This window comes from Perca fluviatilis, chromosome 20, assembly GCF_010015445.1.
Source record: "Perca fluviatilis chromosome 20, GENO_Pfluv_1.0, whole genome shotgun sequence".
NCBI lineage: Eukaryota > Metazoa > Chordata > Actinopteri > Perciformes > Percidae > Perca > Perca fluviatilis.
In genome coordinates, this window is record NC_053131.1 from 27,312,941 (window position 1) to 27,323,860 (window position 10,920).

General features: G+C 42.8%; 1 protein-coding gene across 3 annotated transcripts in view; it reads left to right on the forward strand.

Moving 5' to 3' along the window:
* Positions 1-10,802, forward strand: part of rock2a (rho-associated, coiled-coil containing protein kinase 2a) — a 46,133-nt gene extending 35,331 nt beyond the window's left edge. The window contains exons 22-33 of one of the 3 annotated variants that reach the window (XM_039785888.1): positions 864-1,050; positions 1,344-1,437; positions 1,526-1,620; positions 1,849-2,040; positions 2,253-2,421; positions 3,289-3,359; positions 3,454-3,542; positions 3,678-3,756; positions 4,257-4,515; positions 5,220-5,433; positions 6,682-6,729; positions 8,683-10,802. In XM_039785888.1, the coding sequence (XP_039641822.1) occupies positions 864-1,050; positions 1,344-1,437; positions 1,526-1,620; positions 1,849-2,040; positions 2,253-2,421; positions 3,289-3,359; positions 3,454-3,542; positions 3,678-3,756; positions 4,257-4,515; positions 5,220-5,433; positions 6,682-6,729; positions 8,683-8,686 (1,501 nt within the window). In that variant the 3' untranslated portion in view covers positions 8,687-10,802. The other 2 variants (XM_039785889.1, XM_039785890.1) reach the window with 2 other exon arrangements.
* The last annotated feature ends 118 nt before the right edge of the window (positions 10,803-10,920 follow it).

The following is a 10,920-nucleotide window of genomic DNA, read 5'->3' on the forward strand; positions in this document are numbered from 1 at the left end:
ATTCAACAGCTTCAACAGTTTTTTTTTTCTTCTTTGAAACAAGAACAAATAAGGAAGTTACAGTAGTAGCAAGGAAGTAGCAGTCAGTTAAAGGAACACGCCGACTTATTGGGACTTTAGCTTACTCACCGTATCCCCCAGAGTTAGATAAGTCCATACATACCCTCTCATCTCTGTGCGTGTCGTAACCCTGTCGGAAGCACCCTCCGCTAGCCTAGCTTAGCACAGATCCTGGAGGTAACCGGCTCCATCAAGCCTACTGCTCCCAATAAGTGACAAAATAACTTTAACTGAGCGAACTCCAGGCGAACTTTCTGCTCCTCACCACGGGGCTTCTCAGGTGCTTCGAGCAAATCACTCCACCCAAGTAGCAGTGCTTCGCCTTCTGAGAATATAGTTCCCAGTATGTATACGGTTAGAAGATGGCTGTGTCTCATCATGTGACCTTGTTATTTGTACACGCTGCGACTATACAAATCACAACATGTAAATAGGAAAATGTTGGCGTTATTTTGTCGCTTATTGGGAGCAGTAGGCTAGTTGGAGCCGGTTACCTCCAGGATCTGGGCTAAGCTAGGCTAGCGGAGGGTGCGTCAGACAGAGTTACGACACGCACGGAGAGGAGAAGGGTATGTATGGACTTATCTAACTCTGGGGGATACGGTGAATAAGCCAAAGTCCCAATATGTCGGCGTGTTCCTTTTTAATACACACGTGCACACACACACACACACACATATATATATATTTAAGTGTTTTATTAATTTTACCAGTCAGTTAATTTACATCTGTGAATGATACATGTGTATTTTGTGATCAATAGTTGTTCAGCCTTTCATGTTTTACTTTTAAATATCTTTCAGGGATTCGTTGGCAGCTCAGCTGGAGATCACGCTGACAAAGGCTGACTCGGAGCAGCTGGCGCGCTCCATCGCTGAGGAGCAGTACTCTGACCTGGAGAAGGAGAAGATCATGAAGGAGCTGGAACTGAAGGAAATGATGGCCCGCCATCGCCAGGAGCTATCGGAGAAGGACATCACCATCAGTTCGGTGAGTTGCATCAACCCCTGTCTCTGTCTTCCCAGTTGTATGATCAATCTGTATGATCTGAAAAGGGTTTTGTATTGTAGGCAGTTTCAAAAACTCTAAAGCCTGCCTTTATTTATGAAGTCTTGCAATATGATGTACAACAATAAAGTGTAAACTCAGTGCATTCTCAAGCTGTACAAAAGACACCACGAAAACAGAAGAAGTTCAGGTGGTAGTGGCAGACATCTTAGACAGACGGTGCTCATAATTACCTATAATATAGTGAATACGACTGTATTTCCTGCCCCATGCAGCTGGAGGAAGCCAATAGGACCCTGACCAGTGATGTCGCCAACCTAGCCAATGAGAAGGAGGAGCTGAACAACAAACTGAAGGAGGCAATAGAAGGTAATTAAAATGTTTCAGAATGTAACGTTACATTTTATTTGAAGCTAAATCTTGTCAGGGTTGACATTTATCATCTCTTCGGTTTCAGAATCCGAGAAGTCAAAGGATTGGGAGCAGCAGATCAGCCAGATGAAGCAGGCATTTGAGAAGCAGCTGCAGTCAGAGAGGACGCTGAAAACTCAGGTTTTAAACCGCACTATTAAATAATACCACACAAGTGCTTCATTTTTAGTCAGTTACACCCTTGTGCAACAGCTTGAGAGCTTTGGTTTTAAAATGGAAAGAGCTAAATGTGAGGGAAGAATCAAAGTTTCTGGATCTGGATCCATCAGATCCTGAGGCTTTCCTACAACTAAACCTCCTCTGAAAACAAGCCAAAGCATGAACTGTGGTGCTTGTGTCCGTCCGCAGGCCGTCAATAAGCTGGCAGAGATCATGAACAGGAAGGAGGTTCGCGGCGTCGGCAGTCGCCGCGGGAACGACACAGACATGCGGCGAAAGGAGAAGGAGAACCGGAAGCTGCAGTTGGAGCTGAGGTCGGAGAAGGAAAAACTCAACAGCAGCATCATCAAATACCAGAGAGAGATCAACGAAATGCAGGCGGTCAGTAGACCACTTTCCTTTTACAGCAGTATTCTGACTTCTCGTGTCTCTGATCTCACGGATAACCGTCGATGATTTTCTGCAAATGTGGAAGATAATTTCCCAGGCCTGTCAGTTCTCATTAAGTAGCAGCAGTTTCTATAGGCCGGACGAGCATGTGTCGCAGTGTCTTTGACTGGACCTTGTTTCCTCTTTGACCTTTTTATTTGCAGCAACTGTCTGATGAGAGCCAGATGCGTATTGAGCTGCAGATGGCCCTGGACAGTAAGGACAGTGACATCGAGCAGCTGAGGAACCTCCTGCAGACGCTCAGTGTTCAATCGATGGACTCTGCCAGCGTCAGCAGTGGGCCAGAGTTTGATGCTGATGATGCATACGCAGGTGAGAGCTCGTAAATGTGAACTCTTATCCACCTTCATGTTCAGGGTTTCCGCTGGGTCTTAAAAAGTCTGAAATTTCGAAATAGAAAAATGTAGGCCTTAAAAAGTCTTAAATTCGCTGAAGTATTGTGCTCTAGGTCTTAATTTTCCTACCTCTTTGTAATGCTACCTCTAATGCTCATTGAAATGTTTTCTTTTATTCAGTGGTGGTGGTGTAGTTCTTTCTTTCGCTAGTCCAGATATAATTCGTTGTATATGTACAGATTATTATTATTACTCTGTATCACTTTTATTCAATTTGAATACATTTATTTACTCTGCAAGTACTTTTGGTTACTCTATGTTGGTCTCACTATGTTGTGATATAGGTCTTACATATAATTCTTAAAGGTCTTAGAAAGGTCTTGAAATGTCATAAATGTGACTTGTTGAAACATGCAGAAACCCTGATATTCCTTGTCATTATACTGTACTTACGATATTTAGTATATACATTTATGTGAACAACTATTTTAAATGGCGTGTTATATGAGGATTTGGGTTTTGAAGGAAATAAAATAAAGAAGGGGAAAAAAGTCTTATTAAAAATACTTTTAAAAAGTATTATTAATCCTGTTGCAGAAAAATGAAAATGCACTGTCAGTCAATAAATAAAGTTATAAAAAAAGACCTGGATTAGACCTTGTACCAGAACTGGTGTTCGTATTACGGTTTGTGTCAATATTGCCGTGTGGCGTTAGCTACAAGCAGCTTTTTATTTCGGAAGATTCAAATAAAGGTAGTCTGAAAATGTATTTTATGTTAACACTGACAGATGATCCTTTTGCTTACATACTGTATCCTCTTTTGGTGTCTTTCTCCCACTCAGAAACAAGGCTGGAGGGCTGGCTCTCTCTCCCTGTAAGAAACAACACCAAGAAGTTTGGATGGGAGAAAAAGGTAGAGAGAGTGAAGCTGCTTCGATGATTTTTTTTTTTTTATAAGTCTCTCCTTGACCTAACATCACCTTCCCATGTGTGTTCTGTTCCTGTAGTATGTTGTAGTGAGCAGCAAGAAGATTCTCTTCTACAACAACGAGCAAGACAAAGAGCAGTCCATTCCCTACATGGTGCTTGATATAGAGTGAGTATACCACCGAATCCACCTCTGCAGAGAAGGCAACCCAGGACTCAGTTTAGTTTGTTACTGTAGGGGAATTTCTTGTTGGTTATTAAGGTGCAGCTGACTTGTTGACACTAACTTATTTTCTTCACACAGCAAACTCTTCCATGTGAGGCCCGTCACTCAAACAGATGTGTACCGTGCTGACGCCAAAGAAATCCCCAGGATATTCCAGGTCTGTCTCGGAATCACTTCAACCGTCTTATTATTGAAATTCTGAATTGTACTGTGATGTCTTGAATTTGTTTAAAGGTGGAGGGTGGGGGTGTGGCCTTGACCAACTGCCACTTTGCTCTTTTGAAAGCCATGATGTCTCTCACTTTCTCATGGGTGGGCCAAATTCTCTGGGCGGGCAAAGCAGAGAAAGGGGAGGTAACCTTGCTCCTTATGACCTCATAAGGAGAAGATTCCAGATCGGCCCATCTGAGCTTTCATTTTCTCAAAGGCAGAGCAGGATACCCAGGGCTCGGTTTACACCTATCGCCATTCCTAGCCGGTGCCTATGGTCCCCCATAGGCAGCCTGCATATTAATGTTAAAAAACCTCATAAAGTGACATTTTCATGCCATGGGACCTTTTAATAAAGAAATGGAGTTCTGAATGATCATTATATGCTTTTTGTTTGAGCACCCATTTGGACAAAAAAATCCTCACTCCCCTCATTCTCTTTTCCAGATTCTTTATGCCAATGAAGGCGAGAGCAAGAAGGAGCCAGAGGACCCGCTGCCCATCGGAGAGAAGTCCAGCTACATCTGCCACAAGGGCCACGAGTTCATCCCCACGCTCTACCATTTCCCCACCAACTGCGAGGCGTGCACCAAGCCACTGTGGAACATGTTCAAGCCGCCGCCCGCCCTGGAGTGCCGGCGCTGTCACATCAAGTGCCACAAGGACCACATGGACAAGAAGGAGGAGATCATCGCTCCATGCAAAGGTAGGATGCTTCACATAGCGACTGGTCTATGAACAAACAAGTCCATTGATGTAGCTTATGTGCAGCTTTGAGCTTAAATGTATGCTTCTGCGTAACATCTACGCCGTGGCTACGTACGTACGTAGGTACGCGGAGACACGGACCCTACGCCGTAGCCTGACGTAGCCTACACATTGCGCCGACGCGCGTCGCTCGGCCATGGCTTGGTAGCGTTGCATTTCCCCCGACTCATTTCCTGTTTCTCGTTCTCCATAAACAACCTGACCTCAAGGAGAGGGTTAACTTTTCCTGCTACAGATTTCCCACCGTGGTCAGAAAACACAGGGGAGACACTTTGTTTCTCCCACTATGACTCAAGAGTCGGCCCTCGCGCCGAAGCTAATCGCCGTCACTCTCTCACTCGCTCTACCACACACTCCCAACGCACACACTCCCAACGCACACACACACACACACACACACACACACAAATGCCGGCCCTGCTATTCTCTTAAAAGAGATCGACGCAGACACCAGCGCACAAGTATAAACTTCAGGCCACTTACGTAGGCTACGGCGAAAGCTCTGCGTGGAGCCTCCGCAGAACCATAAATGACACTTTAGGATGTGAAAGATATTAATATTGTGAATTACCAAATACCAATGTTGCTAACAAAGACAACTAAAGACTATAACTGAAAGCTGCACGTCTCTCCCACTACCAGTGAACTACGACGTGTCTTCGGCAAAGAACCTGCTGCTGCTGGCCGTGTCTCAGGAGGAGCAGCAGAAGTGGGTGAACCGACTGGTCAAGAAGATTCCCAAGAAGCCTCCACCGCCGGAGCAGTTTGCACGCTCCTCGCCTCGCGCTTCCATGAAGGTCCAGCCCAGCCAGTCCATGAGGAGGCCCAGTCGACAGCTCCCCACCAGCAAGAGCAGGTAGCAAAAAAAACAGACAAGAGATCATGTCTGAACAGTTTCTGCTTTTTGGACAAGCTTAAAAGAAAGTCTTGGCACCCATTAGATTCGATGTGTTCCAGTTTGTCTGAAATGTTGGGATATGAAGGAGGTCTCCAGTGAGGCAAAGAATAGGCTAGAGTTGGAATGGTATAATGGGTCAAACTATACACATTACGTACTGTATGCAACATTAAGTGATCCGTTTTACACTGGTTGGCTCCTATGGATCAGAGGAAATGCAAAAAAAAAAAACATATTGCAAAATAATCTTTTGGCCTGACACTGCTCCTGGCTAATTTAGTCCAAAAATGATGGTATCGTTCTCATCTATTGTGCTCCCTGAGTCACCAAATCTAACAAAAGCAGCATTGCTATTTCTATAGTCAACCTGTGTGAAAGCTAATGGTTTTGAACCCCACAGTTTATATTTATGCAGTGGAGCTGTTCCTGTAGAGGAGAATAAAACCTGTCCTTGTATCTAGAATTCAGAGGTGTTTCTGAAGTGTGAGAAAGTAAGCGGCTGTGGCGCTTTGTTCTCTGTATACATGATGAGCCTGCGGAGAATGAGAGCCCGTTTCCCACTGCTCAGTCTCGTTGTGCGTCTCAGGATATCGTACATAACACCACAGTCTCTTTAAATGAGAACAGTAGCCAACCCTACACTTGAATAGACTCTATTTCCGGACACCAGTTTGTATGTGCAGTAATTGTTACCTGGCCATCAAAACTAATCTCCCCTTTCAGATTGGAGGACTTTGGTCTTCAGGACTGGCACTGGGCATTGGATGATGTTGATGATGATTGTTCCTCTATTCATTTCTGAGGACCGCATATGGTAACACTGTGTGCAGTGTGTGCTGTGCAGTGCATTGGTTTCAGTGGCATTGGAACACAGAGTTTCCACAGGGCATCAATTTACACAGCTACTGTCCCAATTTGCTGTGATTTTTAGAAAATGGAAAGAAATCCAGTCTGAATATTGATTAATCAAATCTCAGTGAATCAAGACCCCGTGCTGCTTATTCTCTGTTTTCTTGGAAAAAAAAAAAACTTGAGACCCATAATGTTTTTTGAGCGGTAGCCGACCACAGCTACATGAGACGAAACTCTATCTCTGAAGCTGCTGAGGATAAAGAGATGCTGTTCTCTGTTCACTTAATGCTGTTAACGTCCTTAAACATGTCTCACCCATCGTGACCTTATGTCCTCTGGCCTCGGCCCTCGCAGGTCAAATGGCTTCAAAACGCGGCGAGAAGAATCCCACAGTGAACTCTGGTACAAATGACGACTTCTCCCAGCCTTTCTTCTTCTTCTTCTTCCTTTGCCCAGATGTTTCTCTGTAAACGACGTGTGTGTATGTGTGCTTAACAACCAAAAAGTGTCTTTTTGCACTTGATGTTCAGACACAGCCCTGGTTGTCAGTTGTTGGTGGTAGTGGTGGTGGCGGGCTATGTCCACATACTGTATGTCGGTACTAGTGCATGTGCTTGTTGGGGTTCTCCGGCTGCTCACCTGATAGCTTGGATCACCTTACCCCACTGGGTGTTAAAAAAATAAATAAAAAATAAAAGGCAGATACATTGTCTTCTGTGTTGAAACAGAAATGTATTCCATTTTTTTTATTTTTTATAATTTATTTAAGGGCTGCACAATATATCGTTTTTTTGTTTTTTTTTGTTTTATCCGCAATATCAACTCGCACAATAAACGCAACACAAAAGGCTGCAACATATCACGAAAGAATGAGTTTTTTTTTGTGTTAGTTTAAAGAAAATATCCGTAGTAAAGTGCACTTTAAAGTCATAATTTTTTTAGTGGTGCTTTTTATATTCAATTTAATCTTCCTATTTGTTCAAGAAAATAATTTTGGAAATTATTTCCTTTTATTTGTTTTAACTTCAACATGCAATCTGTTGTATTTTAGCAGAATACTGAAAGCAGCAGAGCTGAGGACACTTTAATATCTGTTTTATTTATCGCAAGTAATATCGTGATCGCGATATTCGACAACATTATCGCATATTTACCTCATATCGTGCAGCCCTAATTTATTTACAGTCTGAACATTAACAAATGTCTGGTTATATACCCTTTTTCTCTTAAGTAAAAAAATATCTCCTCTGTTTTTAAAATTCTGTTACTTTATCATTGTTTGCAACAAAATTAGTTAAAGGTTAACTACCGTTCTTTTTTCAACCTGGACCCAACCCTATGTTCCTATGTTTTTGGGTCTAAGTGGGGAACTGATGGGGAACAACAATCTTTGACATTGGTCCAGTATTAAGCGAGATCGCTGCAGTCGGCAGCGGCGAAACAAGCTACAATATAACTTATGGGGCAATTGTCCAGCTTGTATTTACCTTCACAAAAGTGCTTGTTTTGCCGCTAACAGGCTCAGATTAATATTCTAAGTGTCTGACAACAATATGGAAAGGATCCCGTCAGAGATAGACCTTTTAAAACCTCTTTGAGACCTTTCTGTTTAACCAGAAACAGCTCTGTAGTCGCTAGCGCTAAACCCACCAGACTCCATTTTAAAAAAGCATTACTTTTAGCGTGTATAGAGCCAACATATTTTCACGTCAATCGGTAAACTATGTGGTTATTTCAAGCAAAACTAGAGTTATGATGGTTGGGAAAGTGGAAAGACGACTCAAAACAGCTTTTTTCATAGTTTTATTTGGTTTGTCGACTTTGAATGAAGTGTATTTCACGTTGCTAAAATGACTGTTTATTTACATGGAGTCTGGTGAGTTTAGCGAACACAATTTCACAGATGTTTTTATGTTTAAAAAAAGGATCTTATTTTTTAACAGAAAGGTCGACCTCCTTAGAAATCCTTTCCATATTGTTGTCAGACACTTAGAATATTAATCTGAACCTGTCAGCTGCAAAACGAGCACTTTTGTGAAGGTAAATGCAAGCTGGACAATTGCCCCATAAGTTACATTGTAGCTTGTTTCGCTGCTGCCGACTGCAGTGATCTCGCTTAATACTGGACCAATGTCAAAGATTGTCTGTGATCTCGACTGTGAAGAAACCAGAAATTCAGAAACTTTTCTCGGTGAAGGTCTGAAGACCGAAACCTTGTGAAATAAGTGAGTACAAGTGATTTGTACAGGATTATCGATTTAGTATGTTCCATGAGGACATGACCTGTTGTAATCTTCTGATAGTCGAGGTGTTTGCTGAGACTAATCTTGCATCTTTTTCTCTCTCTTCCCCCAGTTAACCTTGCTTGAGAATGTGGCGCATCGTCATGGTGATGGAGTGTGTGTCCTCCTAAATCAAAGACCACACAAAGCTTCGTTTGCAGATCAGCACACTGAACTCCACATCACTTCTCCACAGCCCACCCTGTGTCGTGCTTCAGCCTGTGAGAGTTACAAAGTCTGTTTTATCCTTTTTTTGTCGAACTTCCTTCCCAGGCACTCAAAGCGGCGACGACTACGGAGATCACCTGAACACCTGTGATCTTTTCACCAAGCTGGATGGCTTGTAAGCATATTAGCCGGAGTCTTCGCTTGGGCCCTCGACTAGAGCAATTAAGCGTCTCTGGGGGGCTGGAGCTGCTCGTTCGGCTCCTACGGAACAGAAGAGAGCTCTTATAAGCTCGCCCAGGGCTGGCATTAAGGGGATACACTTACCTCAACACTTCTCACCAGGACACACTGTCTGATTGAAGGACCCAACAGGAAAACTCTCAATTCCTCCACACCACCTCTGGGGATTCTCGTGGCCAAATAAAGAAAAAAGGCATCCTTGTGTTTAATGATTGTGAACAATATGAAGGGTTTAATGGGGAACACTACACTCAGAAGATAGTAAAATCTGTAATTTGTTGGCTGTATACAGCTAAGATTGTTGAACTTGATCCCAGATACAGTATCTGTACTTTGGCTTATTCAGACTCTCTAACATATTGATTGTAGCTTCTTGCTTCCTACGATTCCGCTTTCAGGTGCATGTCCACACGGGTCACAGAAACTTGAATAAGGTACTTAAGCAAGCCAGCTGTGACTTCTGGGAAAGTCTGCAAGGCGGGGGAGTGGGTGGGGGGAATTTGAGCAAATAATTCCTTGAGTGCCTCTTATTCAGATTTCTGACTCCGGCACGCTCTGAATCACCAGTTTGTCGTTGTATGACTACAGTAACGGTTACAAGTGAACATAATCCTGCTCTGAATGGCATTAGATGGGGACCCAGACATGAGATTATCACAATCCCATAATCTTTCAAACCTGCACTGTCAGTTATGAGGGTTAATGTTTACTGAATTCAAGGGGTGCAACCGTTAATGCTTTTCTGATCCGAGCTATGCTCCTTTTGTTTGAATGTACATCTGGGCTTTACCAGAGACAACACGCAGGCATTGTATTACTTCTATCCAAATATACTTGACTGAAGCCCCCTTTCATCACCAACTACTCTGAGTGGACTTGCATGCGTTTGCCTTTTCAGGCCTCACACTTTAAAAGGTCCAGTGTGTAACGTGTTTAGTTTATTATCAAAATCTGTGTCGCCCGTTCACAAACATGTCCTATCGCAATCAGACCGGCCGGAGCGGCCTCCAAACACTACCGGCCCACCGGGAAAATTCCCACTCTCCCGATTGCCACTGCGCCTCATGCACGTATTCAAAATCCAAGTTTCAGGAACAGGAGTCTTCTTCTTACGCCAAGAAAAAGGATATTGGGAAAAAAAGCTAAAGACCAGCTTTTTGTAGCGTGAAGGCTACCGTAGCTAATATAAAAATACGTAATTTGAACTGCGTGGTGCGAGATATACGATATGCGATGTACGATCTCAACGCTAGATGGGAGAAATTCCTACACATTGGACCTTTTTAAGTGCTGTCACCCACAGGCCTTCACCTGTCAGGAATGTAGTTTGTAGTCATTGAGGATAATTTACCAATAAGAAGCAGGAAAAATGAAGGTATGCAATCATATCCCAAGGGTCAAAATACTGAGCAGCACTATTCCATTGAACGTTTTTTTTTTTTCTTTCTAAAAAGGTGTTTGTCCTGATATTTTTGTATTAAAAGTAACCAAACTCTGAGTTTGGGCACATTGCTGTGTATGTGGCTTAAATAGCAGGTGGAGAGTAACTATTTGTGTGCGTGTGCGTGTGAGTGTGTGTACTGAGTACTCTCCTTTAACTAAGAAGCATGTTTTATACATATAAATATACACAGTATATATTTTACATGCCATACAGTGCACATTATATTATTTATACAGCCTTGTCCACTTTGTATTTAAGGGCTCTACATCCAGATTGCATGTTTGCTACCAAACGGCTATATAATAACTACGTCAACAATAAAGACATGGATGTGCCTTTTGGTTTTGGATTATTTTTCTGTCTTAAAAAGAAATATCTTGGAAGCTGTAATTCTGTAAAGGTGCATAAGAACTATGCTCATTTTCTTGGTGAGTTTTTAATGCATGAGACTGAAATGAC